The sequence below is a fragment of the Dermacentor silvarum genome, chromosome 3, assembly GCF_013339745.2.
Source record: "Dermacentor silvarum isolate Dsil-2018 chromosome 3, BIME_Dsil_1.4, whole genome shotgun sequence".
In the NCBI taxonomy this organism is placed as follows: domain Eukaryota; kingdom Metazoa; phylum Arthropoda; class Arachnida; order Ixodida; family Ixodidae; genus Dermacentor; species Dermacentor silvarum.
The window spans coordinates 89,073,930-89,094,357 of NC_051156.1; the positions used below are offsets into that span (position 1 = coordinate 89,073,930).

The 20,428-nt window shown below is 49.2% G+C and overlaps 1 protein-coding gene across 2 annotated transcripts in view; it reads right to left on the reverse strand.

Annotated features, from left to right (window-relative positions):
* Window positions 1–20,428, reverse strand: part of LOC119444540 (putative sodium-dependent multivitamin transporter) — a 113,193-nt gene that overhangs the window by 18,143 nt on the left and 74,622 nt on the right. Inside the window, exon 13 of one of the 2 annotated variants that reach the window (XM_037708919.2) lies at window positions 11,286–11,458. The exons of the other annotated variant lie outside the window; for it this stretch is intronic. Coding sequence (XP_037564847.2) covers window positions 11,286–11,458 — 173 coding nt within the window. The remainder of the gene's footprint in view (window positions 1–11,285; window positions 11,459–20,428) is intronic. 2 annotated transcript variants of the gene reach the window in all.

Here is a 20,428-nt window from a genome sequence, read left to right on the forward strand (position 1 = left end):
ATCCGCTGGCCATTGTCCGAAAAAAAGGTGGCAAACTTCGGGTCTGTATGGACCCTAGAAACATTACCGAGTGCCTGAAGCGAGAGCAGATGCTGAAACGAGACGATATTGAGGCAGCACTTGCAGGCGCTAAATACTTCTCATGCCGGAGGCAACTCAGTGTTTCATGAGATTCCGTTAGATACGGCCACAGCCATTTGCACGTTCGCTACACCTTTTGGGCGTTACCGTTTTCTAAGACTGCCGTTTGGGATCGCTTCAGCGCTTGAAGTGTTTGAAAAGACGTTGAGCTCGATTTTTGATCGAGCACCAGGCGTGGGCGTGTATGTCGATGATGGGGTGCCATCGATGATGGGTGAGTATGGGGTGCCACCGGGAAGAACATGACAAGTGCCTTCGTGGGGCACTGGAACCAGCAAAGGAGGCTGGCTCGACGTTCAATGCAACTAAATGTAATTTGCGTGCACCGAGGTTGAGTTCTTGGGTGACATCATCAGCCAAGACGGGATAAAATTGAATCCCGCATTCATTGCATCAATAGCCGAAATGCCGAGCCTGGTTGATAAAACGGCGGTTGAGTGAATGCTTGGTGTGGCCAATTATTTCGGGAAGTATATCCACATCTTGCTGAAAAGTTCAAGTTGCTGCGAAGTCTCATCAAAAAAGTTGCAGTTTCGCCCGAAAGGCGAAGCATCGATTGCGATTGCAATTAGTAGTAGCTATACGAATTAAGGATAGTAGTTTTATTCGGCCGTATGAAGCTGTATATATTCGCTTACTAATTAATTAAACAATCACGGTGTCACGCGCGCACAGGTAAACATGAACACATCTTACTCGATGACCGCGGGAGCTCGTCGATACGCTGGAGTGAGAAAACCGCCAGCGGCAGCGAGCGAATTGACCTTCGCGCTGGTCCTCGTTTGAACACGAACTAAACGTCGAAAGCGCAGTGCATACAAAGCTACCGGAACTCAGCGAATGCACTTTGGCCCATCGCAGACCGCTTTGAAGATGAGGTACCCGCGGGCGCACACTTCGGCCGCGTCGCAGATCGTTTTAAAGGTAGCTCCGTGAGCAGCAACCGCGTAAGCAAAATGCACCCCTCCCCCCTCCCGTCTCCGTCGCCTCCTGCCCATGCCTCGCACGTGAACGAAAACCGGACGCTTCCGGCCGCCTTCCTCTCTCGTGTGCGCGAGATTAAGCTGCGAGTGCAGGCTCACCCGCGCACGCTTTCACTCGCACACGTAACGTACGGCGTGCGGCGACGATCTTATCGCCGTTGCACTTTATACGGAACCTCACGGCAACGGCGAAAATGCGCTTGGAGTGTCCATATATTGCTATCGCAATAAAAGTCACAATCTTCGAGTGGACAGACAAGCATGCCGCCGAGTGGGCTACTATTTGCACAATATTAGCAGCACACTTGTGCTGGCAATTTTTTGATCCTAAGGCAACAAAAATCAGCTCTGACGCATCGAAAAATGGGCTAGGGGCTGCACTGTTGCAACGTCGTGGAGATAGCTGGCAACTTGTCGCCTACGCATCAGGTGTCATGACTAAGAGCAAAGGTGGAGTGAGAAAGCCCGCCAGCGGCAGCGAGCAAATTGATCTTCGCGCTGGTTCTCGTTTCAACACGAACTAAACGTCGAAAGCGCAGCGCATACAAAGCTACCGATACTCGGCGAATGCACTTTGGCCCATCGCAGATCGCTTTGAAGCGCAAATCTCTGGATACTGGTGCGAAATCCCTACCGTGCCAGAAAGGAGAAATGATTAGGGTTCGTGACAAACAGTGGACTCGCAAAGCGCGCATAAAAAAATACGCAATGGGGATAACATTTGGGTGTGAAAATTTTCACTATTTGTTTACGTCCGAAGAATATTGTTGCCACGAACCACCGCCCATTCCTAGCAATTGCGTCGAAAGGAAGTGGCCATATGCCACCAAGGCTGCAACTTTGTTACGCTTGTTGAAGTACGATTATTTACTTCAATAGGTTCCAGGAAAGCAATTGCTGCTGGCCGACACGCTGTCAAGGTCGCGCAAGAAATTACAGGTCATCAGTGCCTCCCGAGACGATGTAGAGATTCACACTGTTGGAGCCGTCACGGATATGGTGAGCAGCAAAACGCTGAATCGACTTGTTGAGGCCACTGCAAATGATGATCTGCAGTGGGTTATACGGTAGATAAGAGAACACTGTAACCTGGTTGGCAGCAGGAAGCAATTCGCGGCGGAATTATTCCTCATTGAAGGAATTGTATTAGAAGAGACTAAAGTAGCCCCCAAAGTCGATGAGGGCGGAAATGCTACAACGGAACATGGGGGAATTTGGGCTTGAATAAAAACAAAGCAAGAACTCGACAGCTAGTGTTCTGGCCCGGCCTCAACTGCGACTTAGAAATAATTTTAAAGGGTTGTGCTGTCTTCCGGGAGTACGCTTACCATCAACAACGCCAGCATTTCTGATGCGATCTACACCGCATTATGCTTGGTACAGAGTCGGTATCGATATTTTCCAGCACGCTGGTGGTTCCTACTTGCGCGTGTATGATGCTATATCCAACTTTCCAGAAATTGAAAAACAACGAGACCCCAGGTAGCACTGTAATTGACAAACTGTGTGGCACCTTCGCACGTTACGGGATTCCAGTTGAGGTTTGCAGCAACAACGGTCCCAGTTCTCCTCTTTTGCTGTGTTTGCATCCAGGTACGAATTCAAGCATTACATCGACCCCTGGATTTGCTCAGTCTAATGGACTTGCCGAGAAGGAAGTTCAGACCGCGAAAAAAATCTTGAAAAAAATCACAGCATATCCATGGGGTGAATGATGATGTGTGGGCGAAGCTCCGGAGGGAATCATCGGATCTCCCGCTTAAGGGGACGCTAGCACAAACGCGTTAAAAACGTGCAGTACTCTCTAGTAAGGGGAGCGGCCCACAGCGTCTTACGCAGCCATTTACACATGCCGGAACGTGCACCAAGTTTGCCGACGCCATCACATGACTGCTGAGAGAGTATACCCCCGTATTCATAAACGCTCCTCGACTTGAACTTGACTTGCCACCGCCTGGGCAGCGCGTTCGAAACGCGTTGAAGGTAAGGCGGAGAGGCCACAGCGTCTTACACCAGCTTCTTACACGGGCCGTAACGCGCTAGCACAAACGCGTTAGAAACGCGCTAGAAACGCGGCCTTTCGTTAATGTTGGGTTTATTGCCATCGTGGTGCGTCTGTCTATGTGCGCTTCTACGCCGTTCTAAACGGTCGCGTTTTGATGTTCTCCGCCCAAAGGATCAATCGGCATCAAGCCGAGGTACTGCACAGGTTTTCTACCAGCAGTAATGATTATTGTATCGTCCTGCCTCGTCTGCCCTCCGGTAAGCTCGTCGCCGACTCCGTTTTTCTGCATGCAGACCTCGCTGTTTGTCCTTACCGGGCCAAGACTTTAGAGATGCTCTCCGGAACGTTATCGATCTCAAAGACATAAGCTCGATTGGTCAATTTCAAATGTCACATGTGTGGATGGTGACTTGCAAGACAGCGCTAGCTAAAATCAAGCTAGTCACATGTGGTGAATTTCTGGTTCGGGGCCGCCGCTGTGTTGTGATAGACCCTGAGCCTACAGAAGTTAAGATGAAGCTGCTATGGCTACCTGAACGCATGGAAGATATTTACATACATGAAGCACTTCAGTCATTTGGGAAGATTAAAGCCATATCTGCAGAAACTTGGAGGGTGTCCGATATGGAACAGATGCGCACACTTAATCGAGACGTCGTAGTGTCACTGGCGGATGGAGTTCGCGTCAGTGACATTCCGCATCTACTGACTGTTTGTGGCCTACAGAACCTAGTACTCATTCCTGGCAGGCCACCGTAAGCCTACGCTGCCACAGAGTCGGGCACATTCGACGACACTGCCGTACCCCACGATGCGAGGATTGTCACCGGTTCGGACACTCTGCAGAAGAATGTGTGGTGACATACGCCGGTAAACTACGGAACCGCACAAGACCACCCGACGATGCGTTGCAGGACCATATCATGGATGCTACTGAAGTTTTAGATGCAACGGGTGACCTTCCAGGTGCTGTGGTGTCTGACGCCAACGCTGTCGACAAGGCATCGGGAAGTGAGTGCACAGTCGCGGCGATATCTGAAGACAAGGCAGAAAATGCAGATATGACGCTCCACTGTGTGAAGGCAACGCCGACTGCTTCTGAGCCAATGGCGAGAGAACAGGATAACCTCAGTCGGGCTACTGCTGCAGAAACTTCGAAGACGGAACCGCCTAGTGCACAGCCCCATCTTACAGCACGCACTGCAGACGAACATGTCTGCACCGAAATACCTGCAAACTAAGCGCCCTGCATCGTGCAACACGGTTACGAGTGAAGAAAGTGACTCAACAAGCGGTCCTAGACAGTCGCGTCGTCGGAGAACATCAAAGCATTCTGGAAAGTGCAGACGCTCGAGATCAAGAGACCTGGAGTTGGTACGGGGGAGGATTCGCCTCCGCCTTCCCCCAGATCAACGCATGCAGTAATGAGGCATACCTTGTAGTCACCATGGCGCTGTCCCATCAACTTATTTTTGCAACGTTTAACGTATGTGGCCTGCGGTCCCGCCAGAAACAGGTGCAGCTACGCCGGTTGCTGTTCAGCAGACACTTTGACTTCGTAGCCGTTCAAGAAACGAAGATAGACAGCGATGAGGACACTGAGAAGGCTTTGAAGCCATTTCTCTCTGTATTTCATGTATTTGTGTCACATGCTGTGGGCCTTTCGGCGGGCTGCCTTTTGTTTCTCAGGAAGAGTTTACCATATTCTGCTGTCGAATATAATGTTGACAGTGAGGGCGATTTATACAATGCGATTTATGTTGTATGGCTTGCCATGGCGCCTAATCAATGTATATGCCTTTAATGATGCACCGCGACGCATTAATCTTTTTGAGAACATAGCTACCTTACTTGACTGTGACCGTAACGTTGTGTTCATGGGCGATTTCAATTGTGTGTGCAATCGAAATGACCGTACTGGGCCTAGTCGTAGTGATAGGAGTGCTGAAGTGTTGTCTCTTATAGTTGAGAAGGCTGGACTGATAGACACAGGGGCATCGAGTAGCCTACCCTCTTATACACATGCACAAGGAAGTACCCACACACGACTTGATCGCATTTATGTTTCATCGGCTCTTATACCCTGAAATGTCCTGTAAAGCAGAACCTGTTTTTCAGATCACTGCATTGTTACCACGCAGATTGGAAAAAACACTCGTTCAAATTTCAGACCGAACTGGGCGCTCTGGAAACTTAACTCTTCACTTGTGAATGATGGGGACTTCATTTCTCGTGTGCGGGTGGCACTCAAAACTTGTTTGCCTGCTGATACGCCTTTATTTGCCTTGGGAGCTTTTCAAACAAGACGTTCGGTCAATCGCGATAGAAATCGGGTCTGTGAGGTCGTTCTATAGAAAATTAGAAGAAAATACTTTACTGAAAAGTCTTAATAATCTCTATGATCTAGAATGTGAGGCACCTGGCTCTTATGTGGACGAAATTACTAAAGCTAAATGTGCACTTCAGGAATATGACGCAATACGCTACAGAGGTGCCCGTGTTCGATCGCGTAATAATCGTACTTATATTCTGAGGAACCCACACGTCAAACTTTACTTGATGAATACCGCAATGCAAAAAGCAGGCTAATACCAGATATTTATTCGAACGGGTCTCTGGTCTCTAATACAAAGGAAATAATGTCGGAATTTGAGTTTTACTACACGGCATTGTTTAACGCCCCTTCTGATAAACAAAATGATAATGTGGTAAAACGCTTTGTATCCTTTGTAACCCCTTTAACTGAAGAAGAGTGTTCTGTCATTAGTGGTTCTTTCACTCAACAAGAAATAGAATTAGCTATTGACCAATTACCGATATCAAAGACGCCGGGTCCGGATGGCATTTCTGGCGAGTTTATAAAGCCTTTAAATTCCTACTTTCTCCCATGTTACTCAAGATTTTCAAACTTGCTTTTGATCTGGATACTCTTCCTCAGTCATTCACTAGAAGCCACACAGTGTTCATTCCAAAATACACCGACAGAGAGAAACTGCGATATGTTGAAGGCTACAGACCTATAACACTGTCTAATGTAGACTATAAAATTTTTGCAAAGGTATTATCAAACAGACTACAATTTGCAATGTCTATTATTGGTTCTCACCAAACCTGCGGCCTGAAAGGCCGCTCAATACAAACAAACATACACATCGCCCGTACAGTACTGGAACATTGTTCCAGTTCTTATGATCAGCTAGCAATGCTACAAGTAGACTTAGCTAAGGCTTTTGACAGGGTTCGTCATCTTTTCTCTTCTCGAGCATGTTAAGGTCCGCTCCGTTATATTTAAAGGTGTGAAATTGTGCTATAATGATTGATCAACTCGTTTGGTTGCCAATGGTCACCTGTCCAAGCGTGTGTCAATTCATTCCTCTGTGAAGCAAGGTTGTCCCTTGTCACCATGATTTTTCGCCCTTTACTTGGGACCATTGTGTTTAAACGTAATTGTTTTTGTAACAGAGGTAAAAGTGCTGGCATATGCAGACGACCTCGCTTTCTTTTGCACGGACAAGCCCAGTATCACAACTGTGGTGTCTAAGATAGAGGAATTGGGCACCATTTCTGGCGAACGACTTAAATGTGCTAAACGTTTGGGGCTTTAATTGGTTTGGCTAATGGATCTTTAAACCGACACATTTTCCTGGTATTGAACGGACTTGTCAGCCACCAAAATACCTGGGCGTTCCATTGGATGCATATATGTCAAGTGCACATTACTGGGGAGAACGAGTACCAACCCAAAGGCGTTATGCCCAAACATTTGTTCCGCATAATCTCTCAGTCTTTGGCAGAGCTAAAGCGTGCAATTGATTTTGGCAACAAAACTCTTCTATGTGCGGCAAATAATTCATCTTTCCATCTTTACATAAAACAGTTTCACTGAATATTTGCAACCTTTATTTCGTGATCATCTTATGAGCCAACGAGGCGTGACAATATTTTCAGGCCAGTTAGTGTATCCGGCCTTGGCCAGGTTCACCTTTATGTTAGACAATTAGTATCTCGCTTCATCTTTTTTCGAGACTGTTCTCACCCATTACTTCAGGCGTTCTTGCAAGTTAGTATCGTCAACCTTTTACCAAATTTAGTAAGTTCGTGAAATCTTGCTTCACATTCATATTTGCAGGGATTCATGCGTGAAGTGTGCCTCTCAGTGTGTTTTCTTGCAGTGAGGTTCTCAAATGAGTACCTATTCTCTACCTTAAGGAAAAATCTGTATAAAGATCTAATTGATATGCTTTTTAAACCTCCGTTATACCGATCGCTGAAGATCGGCTTACCTGGACATGACGTCCTTGCACGGGTCTGTAAAATGCCTATTCTTCCATACACCAAAATATTCTTCTTCAAAGTGCACACTGAAACGTTACCTGTTAAAACCTGGTTAAATAGGAAAGGCATCTTTGTATCTTCGATAAACTGTCGTCTCTGTAATGTACCGGAAACTATAGAACACTGCTTTATTGATTGCAAGGACGACATATTGTTTTGGGACGTTCTCCAAAGGACTTTAAAAAAGGATCTTGATATAAATCCTTATACGATACGATATCTGATACCACCTAAATGTGAAGATGTGCATTTTGACATGCTCCTACTTACGGCGTTGCACAGTTTATGAAAAACTCCCATGCTAGACCGGAATACAGAGTCAATTGTATCCTTGAAGTCACATTTCATTCGGATGATTTCACAACTGAAAGACTTTTATGATCAGAGAGACTCCCAACCTGACTGGTATCCATTGTTGAAGCAGTATATCCTTTTGCCTCCCCTTTAGAGAACTGCTTACTGTAAACATTGTACTGTGAAGTGTTTGTTTTGTACTTGTAGACGCGCCTAAGACTGTTTTCGCCGCTATAAATATATCTTATGCATGTACGTTTTGTATTCGTAATAAATACCATGAAAGAGAAAAAAGACTGTATGGCCTAGTGCTTACGATGCTCGCTTTGGGATTGGGGGTACGCGTGTTCGAATCCCGCTTCGGCAAGGAAGTTTGTTTCTTGGTATCGCCACTTTCTTTTTTTCCCTCTCTGTTTGGCGGCACGACGGTTGTGCCCCGGTGCCGCGGCGGAAGCCCGGTGCCTCGAGCCGACGCGAAGCGGCGGTCGTTGAGGCGTTGCTCCGTTCCAACGCCAGCGGCGTTGGAACGGAGGCGTTTCCCCGGTGCCATCTTTCTCGCCACGCTTTTTTTTCTTTCTCACGTGTGCGATCATCCGGGGAAAGCAAAATACGCGAAATAGAAGATAGGAAAGGCAGGGAGGATAACCAGATGCACGTCCGGTTTGCTACCCTACACTAGATGAGGGTGAATAAAATAAGAAGGGGATTTGGGGTGAATAAGAGAGATGAAATAGAGAGAAAGAAGTTTCAACACATTTAGAGGTTCACATCGATTCTACACACAGTCGCCAAGACCTGTTTGTTTGAGGTACTACAAGAACACTTTCGTGGATTTTTTTTGCCATCGGCGCCTACGGCCATGGTCCAAGGATCCTGACTAAGGAAAATAGGCTCCGTACAGTCGAGTTTGCGGCTGCTCTGGCGCCATCTGGCGCAGCGACGCAACAGTGTTGGGAAGTGGGCGCCGCAGCTCGGCCGGCTCGATGAGTATTCTTTCCCGCGCGCTACATTTCGTCTCGGCCACGGTTGAAGCCGTTTTGGTTTGTTCACCAGCCTCCTTATTTTTTTTATACGTCTTGCGACAGTGCAATGGCATGCGCTTCATCGGCAAGCGTCGGAGGTGAAAAAAAAAAGGCAAGTGGAACCGGCGATAATGCTGCGTAAAGGGCTGTCACAACCACGAAGGCCAGCCCGGTATAAAGTTGTACAGGTTTCCTGGCAAGTCTTATGAGATCGAACGGCGAAAGAAATGGATCACAGCTTAGATGAGAGTAAAGTAATTCAGATTTTTTTTTATATTTGTGAGAAGGTTTTGTTCTGTAAAGCGTGCTACACATGCGCGTTTCACAGCTCGTTGTGCGAAGCGAGCGGCCATGGCCAGCTGCTGAACATTTAAAAGAAATTTGTCACGACTTTGCTGATTTGACGACTGCTTGCCGTTGTCTTAGCATTCGGTATGATCAGCATAGCACTGGCATGTGCGATGAGCAATATTTTATGCCAAGGAAGCCTATTTTGTGCTGGCGAGCACGAATTCGACGATGCTCGTTTCGGCCGCTGGCGCTTGAGAGGCGCGGTTTCACATGGTGCGATTTTTCTTGTGATATACATTTGCGGTGTATCATTGTAAAAGCAAAGCGCGTATGCAAGGAAAGGAATTCGCAAGCGAAATCGTATCTTGTGAAAGGGGCCTAATGAGCCTCGATCATTGTACATGATGAAACACGAACATTCGCGTCATGTAAATTAAGATCGCCTAGTTAATAAATCTCGTTTATCAGCGCAGCAGGTGGCTCCGACTGGGTCCCAAACGAGTCAACGAGGATAGCATGGTCACTGCCACACGATCCAACAATCCAAATCGTTTAGCTCACTCGACATGACTGTGCTGACGACAGCCTACGAGTGAGCGTGTAGCTGCACGTAGTCCAGATCGAGCTGTATGACAATCTAAAGTAACAGTGTGACAGGGGCATCAAATGATAGGCCGCGGCGTACAACGCGCCGGAGCGAAATGAGGCATGCATTGCCAACAGTGAGGCGTCGATTAAAATCGGTCAACTACAACGTTTTCAGGGTGCCAGTTTAGTGACTTCAATTTTAGTATAACAGTAAGCTTTACTCATGTGAAGTATGACGTCGTATACTTGCTTTCCCTGTTGCGAACGGCACTTCGCGCGAACGTCCACGCCGTCCACTTCTTTCACACAAGCAACATGCGAAGCAGCGTAGAGCTTCTCTCCGCTGGTTAACGCTGCACCGTGAAAGTAATCGTCTATTCCTTTAATAGGCCTGAACCCCGCAAAAACTATTTGTGCCATCACAGAGGGCCACGCTTGTACTTTCACGTACACACACGCACAAAAAAAAAGAAGGAGGATCGCGGATATACGTGCGGCTTTCCGAGGCGTGTATACGTAGTTCCGAAATCTCGCTGTCTTCCCCCCTTCCCAGTTTCGCGCCGCCCGCCACATGCGACGCTGAGCATCGCGCCACCGCTGTTGCGCAGCAGCGCCGCCTGTTGACTGTACGGAGCCTATAGTCTAGAATCCAGCCCGTTGAATGCTGTCTGGAGAGCTTCACGCTCGACATCGTACTGGGGACAGAGACATAACATGTGTTCAATTGATTTTACAGTTCCACATGTGTCGCACATGGGCGTATCCACCATTCCAGTGCGGAACGGGTAGGCCTTTGTAAAGGCCACCTAGAGCTAGAAGGCTGTACAATACTGTCGCCTCAGAGCGGGAAACTTTTGATGGCCCTTGTAGCTTTAGGGATGGATCAAGCTTATGAAGATGATACTTCGGGAGGTTATCTTAGACACCATATGAAGCTTTCTTGCAGCGTCGGTTCTGGATAAGGGGATGGGAACTGGTCGGGCTTATAGATGGGCAGACCGGGCGATTTTGTCGGCGAGGTCAATACCACTAATGCTGGCATGTCCATGTAGCCGCTAAAATATAATTTCATGCCCTTTAGTAACAACTTAATGGTGGTCTTCTCTTATCTCATATGCCAGCTGCTCACGAGTCCTGTGATATAGGGCAAATACAGACTCTGAAGTGCTCCCTCAAAGACGCATAAGATGGCCCATTTATGAGGCATCTCTTGCAGGGGGTATTTTACAGCAGCATGCAGGGCAGGAAGCTCTGCCGCCGTTGATGTCATCTGTAACATATTGTATATGATTGTAGTTTTCGTAACCGGAATGACAAGGGCATCAAAATGGCTGGTAGTAAGAGCAAACCGTTGGTATAGGTCTGTATTTGGTACCCGTAAGTCTCATTCAATATTAACAGCGCCATCTGCTTAAGAGCTATTCTTAAGTGATTGGTTGAGAGAATGGTGGAATACTGGGCGTCTGTTGTCCCTGGGACATTAGGCGGCCGCGCCATATGTATTGCAACATAGGCGAGTCGGCACTCCTGTATATTTTACGCGTTGGTTTCAGTGGGGTTTCAAGCACAACTTATGACCATGCTACCTCTTAAACTTTCGCTCACTACAACAAATAAAGCACTCACGCTTGGCTGTATGGCGTAGATACATTACTGTGCGTCAGCAATACGGCAACCTCCTCCGCATCACAACCATCCAAAGAAGCCGCCATTCTTGGAGGACCGGCGCCATACATCATGTCGACTACGGTGTACCCGCCTTGCCAAATGCATCCGATGGTAGCTGCTATTACAGCTGCCTAAATACAAAAATACACAAAAAAATCTAACACACACTCTTCACTAAAGACACACCATACTTTCTATTCATTTTTCTTGATCAAGCTATGCATCGCTATATTCTGAACTAGTTGTAGTAGTAGTAGACATTTATTCAGCCAAAAATTAGAGGCCCCGCATAGCAACCGCCTGGGCGGAAAGTTTACGCTGTTCTTCTTCCCCTTCATCGCCAAGCCAGTCAAGCTAGGTGGTGATAGAAAGGGAAGGGGGAGGATAGGAATGCGACTGCTGAGCAGCGGGGCAGTAGAAAATGCAATGAGATAGGTCCGCATGTGTAGAGTGGCAGTTGGGACAGCTGGGGTTGAATCGACAGCAATAGAGAAACAGACGGCAGTGGGTAACCAGTGCATTGATTTGGACGTGCTGCAGAAGGTGAGCCTCCGGCACAGTGAGTGATAGATGAGGGGGAGGGTAGAGGCGCTTGTCGAGAGGAAGCTGGAGGTAGACTTCCTTGATGGTGCGGTGCAGGAAGAGTCTCCCACAGTCCTCCGAGGGCTTGGGCCAGGGGATCAACGGTGCCCGGTGAGAAGCGTCACGGGCGAGCTGATGGGCCAGCTCATTGCCGCCAATCCCTGAATACCCAGGGACCCAGCGAAGGAAAGCGGTGGAAGTCTGCAGTGCAGAGACCGCTCGTTCGACCTCCTGTTAGAGTGAATGGGGTAGTGTGCGGTTCTGCATGTGGTGGATGGCGGCTTGGGAATCGGAGTATATTGTATACTCTGGGAGAGATGGAAGGGAGGGAAATAATTGGAGGGCATGGGCAATGGCAAGGACCCCGAGAGAGAGTGCATTCGGAGGGTGTAGGAACGGCCCGCATGTGTGGGTTTCAGGTGCTGGGAGGTGGGGATGGTAGATAGCGTAGCCGCAGGAACGTCGAGGAGCCACGAAAGAGGCATCCGTGTAGGCTACTCCTTGGGTAGTAAAGGGGGGGGGGATATAGTGCTGCGCTACCGCGTGACGACGGCCGGCATGCAAGACTGGGGACATATTGGACGGGAGAGGGAGGATACGAAGGTTGGGAGCCGGGGTAGATATAGGAGAGGTAAATGTGGAAATAGGAATGGGGGATATACGCACCTGGGCCAGTAACCACTTACCCTGACGGGTAAGGGAATGCCCGGCAAGCTGGGAGCCACGGTGGAGAGAGAGAAGAAAACGAAGAGGATGGAAGAGGCCTGTGGCAAAGAGCTTAGCAGTGGAGGTACTAATAGGGAGGTTGAGAGCTGTCTTGTAGAGGCCTAAAAGGGCGGTTTTAATGGTGTTAAGTTGAGTGTTCGTGAAGGAAACGCAAGGTAGAAAGTACAGAAACTTCTTGAGGGCGAGCGCATGGGCGATGCGGCACGCATGAGCCTCGTGGAGGCCTGAGCGCCGAGTGACCACACGCCGCAGGAGGTGAGTTACTGAGTGGCAGGTCGTTACAGTGTGGTGGAGGGCATGCACATTCTTGGCTGCATGCCAAGGGAAGCCAAGAACTTTGCATTGGGGGACGATAGGAATGGGAGAGCCAGAAAGATGGAGGCAGATGAGGGCGTTGTGGGAGCGCTGATATGAGGAGTGGTTGAGAAGGAGAAGCTCGGATTTCTCCGGAGCAGGCGACAAGCCAGCAGTGGTGAGAAAGGAGCCGATGAGATCTAGCCCACGTTGCAGGGTGTCCTGTACGTGACCGAGAGAGCCAGACGAACACCAGAGAGTGACAGACGGGCAAAGAACTTTATTGGTGGTCCTGAGGAACCGCTTTAGGGTACTTCCCCTTTCAGGGAGTCCCCGTAGCCGTCTCGGGCCGCACCCTCGTCCGGGTCGGAAGATCGTGGTCCTCCGCCCTGTCGCAGGCCCTCTGGACAGCCCGTAGTTGCTCTGAGAGGTCGCCGTTCTTAACGGCTACCTCCCAGTCCGTTAGAGTGGTAAGCGATGAGCTGCGTAACGCAGAGCATTGCCAGAGCATGAGAGATAAAGAGCAGTACGCCTCGCCACAGTCTGGACAGTGGGATTCTACATTAGGCGCGAAGTGACTGAATCGGCCCCTGGAGGAGAACGACCCCTTTTGGAGCATGGGAAAGGCCGACGATTGTGGACTAGTGAGTTTAGGATGTGGTAGTGGAAAGGCCCGCCGAGCAAGTTGATAATGTGCGAAGATTTCATGGAAGGTGAGGAGCGAATTCCTGTACAGTCCTAAGTCGCTCCCCGTGAGTCTACCGGAACCACCGCGGTGTCTTATACCTCGCGCGCAGTCATGGGCTATTTCATTGGCGTTAACAACCTCAGAGTGCACATTGATTCCCATATGGGCCGGGAACCATTTGATATGAAAACCAGCAGCCCCCTCGTTGCCGAGGATGGCTGCCGCCTCCTTTGAGATTCAGCCGGAGGCGAACGCTCGGGCTGCAGACCTAGAGTCTGTAAAGATATGGGGACGTAAAGGGTCCTTCAGTGCTATAGCTATAGCTATAGCACCAGAGAGTGATGTCGTCAGTATAAAAGATGTGGTGGAGGTCAGGAATTTGGGCTAGTTGGGAGGCGAGAGGTGTCGTAGCAATATTTAAAAGGGTAGGAGAGAGAACAGCACCTTGAGGAGTGCCACGGGTGAGGACGTAGGGGTTGGACAGATGAGTGTCAACTCGAAAGCGAGCCATTCGGTTAGAGAGGAAGGAGCGGAGATGAGAGTACAAGCGGTTGCCGCACAAATCCCTTTCCCAGCACCAACAACACTTGTGGCGCCACCTTCCGGCGCACACCTTTCTTACTCCTGCACATCTTGCCCTCTTCCACCCCAGGACGTACTAGCCGACCTGCCGCTTATGTGACAGCTCCCGCGCCAATTACGATCACTTACGATCACATCTTATTCTCCTGCCCGGCGCACTTGCCCCCTGCCTCTTGGCACCTAACCAGTCCGCAGCAGTGGGAGGCTATTTTGTCCAGCACCGAGCCGGATGTCCAACTCCGGCTGGTGACCTGGGCAGAGGACGTCGCGACTAGGCATGGCCTGGACGCCACAACCGGCAGCCTGAAGGCCGCCCACAACGATGCTTTTTAATTTTCTTTCTTCGGGCCTTCTCAATAAAAGTTTTCCACTACCACCACAGAGAAACGCGGCCTTAGCACACTCGCGTTGCTTAGCAAGGAGGAAGGGGCAGGTGGGATCGAGAGAGGAATGAGTGCTTACTTGGCAATGAATGCACCAGGGTTGGGTGGTGCATACGCGAGCGGTAGGATCCGCGGGCCGAGGAGCAGCACAGCGGCGGCACTTGGCCGGAACGCTGTGTTGAGGGCATTGGTGGGCACGGTGTCCCAGAGCAAGACAACGGCTGCATGTGGTGGGCTTAGGCTTATGAGGACGGCATCGAAAAGCGACGCATTTAAAATACACGAAGTGGGGGATGACGGTGCCAGCAAAGGTTATGCATCGATTCAGTGGTGCCCATCATACGAGCAGCGAGATTATCAGTCGTGAATGATTCAAGGTCATGCATGAGCTGAGCAGGAATGAAGTGACTGCCGACGTTATGAATGACGCCGAGGTATGAGATGGGAGGATTGGAGGCGTAAGTTTTGACGGAGATTGGCTTACCGTGGAGCTGGAGATGCGTGAGAGAGAGAAGGAAGCGGGCGGTGAGAGGGGAATGCGTTTTCAGGAATACAAGACTCTGAGCTGGCTTGGCCTGAAGGGTGATCTCTGCACTGGTTTTGTAGGAAAGATGTGCGGCGGAAACATGGAGGAAGGAAACCCCAGGAGAGGCCCTGGCCAGCACGAGCGTATTGGAGAAGGTGTGGCGGAAGTCACGTGCTGTTTTTCGCAAAAGAGCACTGGGACGGGTACCCCAAATGTCAACGTTGCCATGACAACCGCGCTCCTGAAGCTTCGCTGCTGCTCTCGGTCTCTGAAAAGTGAGATTAGATTTTTCCGCCGGTGTCTTTCCCGCAGCACCTTTTGTTCGCGAGAAAAGCTGACTTTGGGGTTTGGTGTGTAAGCTTGAAAGTTGTGTTTTGGGTCTGTGAGTGTGAGTGTCGGCCAGCAATAGATACACTCAAGCAATCACGGCGCGGGTCTTCGTTGTCTTCTTCAACGTGCCACGGAAAAACACAGGAGCGCGTCTGCTTCACTAAAACTGCTACAGAAGTTTTGTAGGCTTTGTTTTGACGCGCGTCAGGAGCACACACTTCCGGCGGCTCGTAACAATGCAAGTTCAAAGTTCGCGCCCATCTGCTCCGGCGAGCTGCAGAACCCCTGATTGGAGGCGCAAGGAGAGGTGGCACACCAACATGGCTGCACTTCCGGCTTCAAAAAAGTGACGTCAGGGCCTCTCCTGTTTTGTTTCCATTCCTCCATGGGCGGAAATGATGGCAGCGAGCAATTCGTATAGAGGCAGCTTGGGAGTGAGGGTACCGGGGGGAAGTTGGATTCCAACAGAGATGAGCTCGGTGCGGGGTCGGGCGGTGGAGGCAGATTTACGGCTGGTACCGACAGTGCTCGAGACACTTTCCGGGGTTGGCGTATTATGGTTGTTTTCTGGGGACGCCGTGAAATCCATCTCCGCTGACGAGTCGTCCGCCTGCGACGCGGTGGGCGAAGGAAAATTGGGAGTCTCATTGGCGGGCATAGAGTTTACATTGGCCAGCACGGGAGCAGTCGTAGATCCGGTGGAAACGGCAGAAAGAAGCGCGGCCGGCTGCGATGTAGATTATGGGCTGCAGCTCTTTGCATCAGGCGGCAATGTGGTTGGAATAGACGCGGCGGCCGCGGTGGCGGCGAGGGCGAACGCACCTTGCTGCAATACAGCTAAGTGTTCGAAGCTCTTGGCGTCGCTTGCTGCGTGGAACTTGGTCGTGGTCATGGTCGTGATAGACATTGCAGCGACGAACGCCGGCTACGACGTTGCTGTCGCCCCAGAGTTATCAGCGTCGCTCACAGCGGTGAGTGTGGCTGGAATTTTCAAGGTGTCGTGCGCGGAGCTGAGGCACACAGCCGGTTGAGACAGGGCAGCCGGGCTGGAACTGTTGACGTCACTAGTAGCGTTGAGAGTTGACAGAGTAGGCATGGCGGTGCTGGCGGCGGGAGAAGAGGAGGCCGGCGGGCCATCGGTGGGTGCTGGTTGAAGGGGCTTAGTGAGACACTGCATTCCAGAGGTCCAGGCGTGGCGTCTTAGGTATAGCGCGGTGCCGCGCCGCTTCGGATGTTTAGAGGGGCCTGGAGGGCCAGCCTGGCCGTCGGACCGGGATGCGAATGACGTTTCTCTGAAGTCTTTGTGAAAGGATGGAGAGTAAATCCAGGTGCGGGCAAGGCCCTGGAACGGGCCAGGGGCAGGTGGAAACAGAGCTCGGTAGGCAGCCAGCCAAACAGGGTGGCGTCACGTAGTGGTCCTCCTGCTGAACTATAATATTTTAGGGGTGAAGCTCCTTAGGGTGTGGGTATGTCCCTCCTCTGTAGTATGTAGAAGTAGTAGTAGCAGTCGTCGTCGTCGTCGTAGTAGGTAGCCACGTCTACTTTTATGAAAAAAAAATTCCGAAAGTTGTGTCCGTAGCGCGGAATCGAACCAGGGACCCCTCGCTTCCGAATGCGCGGCGCTAACCACTACGCCACGAAGCGCACATGGACACGCGCACCACGATAACAATAAATACCGAACATTAACGAAAGACTGCGCGTTTCTAACGCGTTTGTTCTAGCGCGTTACGGCCCGTGTAAGAAGCTGGTGTAAGACGCTGTGGCCTCTCCGCCTTACCCCCGTATTCATAAACGCTCCTCGACTTGAACTTGACTTGCCACCGCCTTGGGCAGCGCGTTCGAAACGCGTTGAAGGCGGTGGCAAGTCAAGTTCAACTCGAGGAGCGTTTATGAATACGGGGGTTATACTCTCTCAGCAGTCATGTGATGGCGTCGGCAAACGCGGTGCACGTTCCGGCATGTGTAAACGGCTGCGTAAGACGCTGTGGCCTCTCCCCCTTACTAGAGAGTACTGCACGTTTCTAACGCGTTTGTGCTAGCGTCCCCTTAAGCGGGAGATGGTGCAATTATAATGAAGGGCGCTGTTATAAAATAGGAATGACGTCACATATGGCGCGTGTCATTGGTGGAAGTCAATCGTTCGATTTAGTGCGGCGAGACTGGGCGAATTACACGGAAGATTCACGGTTTACCGATGATTCCCTCCGGAGCTTCGCCCACTCATCATCGTTCATCCCGTGGATATGCGGTGTTTTTTTATAACGCCTGTGATTGATGAACGAAAGAAACCTCGCATTTACATAACCTGCACACTATTGTCGATTGATGTGACAAATAGTACATCCCATCAATTTCACCAGATGCACAGCAGTCATATTTACTCGCAAGCACACCATCACTGCTAGCACCTGCAAGTTAGATACGGCCCCAATTTACGCCACATCATCGTATATACTTTGGTGTTCACATCCCATAGTCGCTAACATGAATAACTAAAACTATCTGATCCAGTACTTCCTGAACACTGGGTTACCTGTAGCGAAACCTTAGTGCTGCATCTTATGAGGTTAAAAAACTTGCATGCTTAACGTTCGTCCTGCCCGGAACTAGAATTTGCCTCTTCGATTTTGTATCCATCCCAGGAATATCTAACGGTCCACCTAGAATCTATCCACAACCGTGACCCTCGCTTCAACACCTCTCAATACTCCACTTATGTCAGCGCCACGTCACGAAAACAATTACTCGGCCTGCCTTCGCTCGAGTCGCGGCGTGCCATCTAACGCCTCTGCTTGCTTCCATTCTTTTTACTATCACCTTGAATTACTCCATGTGTGTTAAAGCCACTATCTAGAGTATCCCCCTCGCACTAACTACAGCCGAACAACAAACCACTCCTGTAAACGGTCGCACGTCATCTATGAACACTTCATTTCTCCCCAGCACAATAGTGCGACAGATTGCCCTTCCCGGTCATGTAGTTTGATGCACCGACCACAAAAATTCGGCAATAATTTATCTATTCAATTCGCACACCTTCCACCGCCTCACTCCTGAACACGTACATCACACTAACCTTTAAACCATGTCTAATGCTACATTCCTGAATATTTGGTCGATTCTGTTTTACAATTAACATTTGTTCTTTGTAACGTGAGATGATTTTTTTGTCTTTATATCATCATCATCATCATCAGCCTATATTTATGTCTATTGCAGGATTAAGGCCTCTCCCTGCGATCTCCAATTACCCCTGTCGCGCTAGCTGATTCCAACTTGCACCTGCAAATTTCCTAGCTTCATCACCCCACCTAGTTTTCTGCCCTCCTCGACTGCGCTTCCCTTCTCTTGGTATTCAGTCTGTAACTATAGCAGGCCACCGGTTATCCATCCTACGCATGGCATGGCCTGCCCAGGTGCATTTTTTTCTCTTAATGTCTACTAGAATATCGACTATCCCCGTTTGCTCTGTGATCCACACCGCTCTGTTCCTATCTCTTAACATTAGGCGGAACATTTTTCGCTCGATTGCTTTTTGTGCGGTCCTTAACTTGTTCTCGAGCTTCTTTGTTAACCTCCAAGTTTCTGCCCTATATGTTAGCACCGGTAGAATGCATTGATTGGACACTTTTCTTTTCAGCGACAGTGGTAAGCTCCCGGCCGGGATTTGGTAATGCCTGCCGTATGCACTCCAAACCAATTTTATTCTTCTGTAAATTTCGTTCTCATGATCAGGGTTCCTTGTGAGAAATTGACCTAGATAAACGTACTCCTGCACACATTCTAGAGGCTGACTGGCGATCTTGAATTCTTGTCCCCTTGCCAGGCTATTGAACATTATCTTTGTCTTCTGCATATTAATCTTTAACTCCACTCTTACACTTTTTCTGTTAAGGTCCTCAATCATTTGTGGTAGTTCGTCCTCATTGCTGCTGAATAGGACGTCATCTGCAAACCGAAGGTTGCTGAGATATTCACCGTTGGTCTTCACTCCTTAGACAACCCAGTCTAAGAGCTTCAATACTTCTAAGCCTGCCATTTTGTCTTTATGTTCCCCATCAACTGCTGTTTTACTCTGTATTTATCTCTAATGTATATTAACTTTTGTTGAAAACTTTTTTTGTTTTGTTTTGGTTTGGTTTCTGCTCATACCTGTTGTAGTCGCATATTGTTTTGAAACTTTCTGTTCTGTGATTATCTCACGCTTACATGTGTTGATGCACACCTCTTATGTAATGCCATTGGGCTTTTATGGAGGAAAAATTGAAATGAAAAATACATACACATGTGTTTAAGTTAACTTTTTGAAACGACATTAGCTATGAAACACCGTTACAACAATTTTTATAGTAACAATTAAAGCCTGCCTAAGACACTTCATTTGAGATCTAATACCTTCAACTGTACGCTTCTGTTGAACTACGAAGGGTAAGTGGCTTAGCACGAAGTGCTTCTAAAGAAGTAAAATAGCTGCGGAGGTATTTTTGTTCGGACTAGTTGGTTCATGCACAAGTAATGTACTGCGTGAAATGCAAATAAAATTCAATGAGCCGCAGTGGCTAAGTTGCTGTAGCGTTGCGCTCTTGGGCAAGAAGTCGCAATTGCAATACCGGCCGCGGCAGTCATATTCTGGCGGGGACGCAGTGAACACGCACCCGTGTACCGTACATGAAGAGCACGCTAACGAACCAACCCTGCTCAGAATTAATCCATAGCCCTCAACTGTGACGTAGCTCGGAACCCATAGTGAATTTTTATAACGGTATACCCCACAATCTAAATTTAACCAAAAGAGGAATCGGAAAAGCTGGTGACATTTGTTGCGGCAGACGTTAGGAAGCGAATATAAAGAACACTTCTCACATGTATCCTTTCTGGTGGCGCATGTTATCAGTATGCCTAGTATAGTATTCAAGGTCAGTCATGTTTCTGTTTGGGCTTACCTCATTGCTTTTCGCGGAGTACGTTCGTTTCCAGATAGTTCACC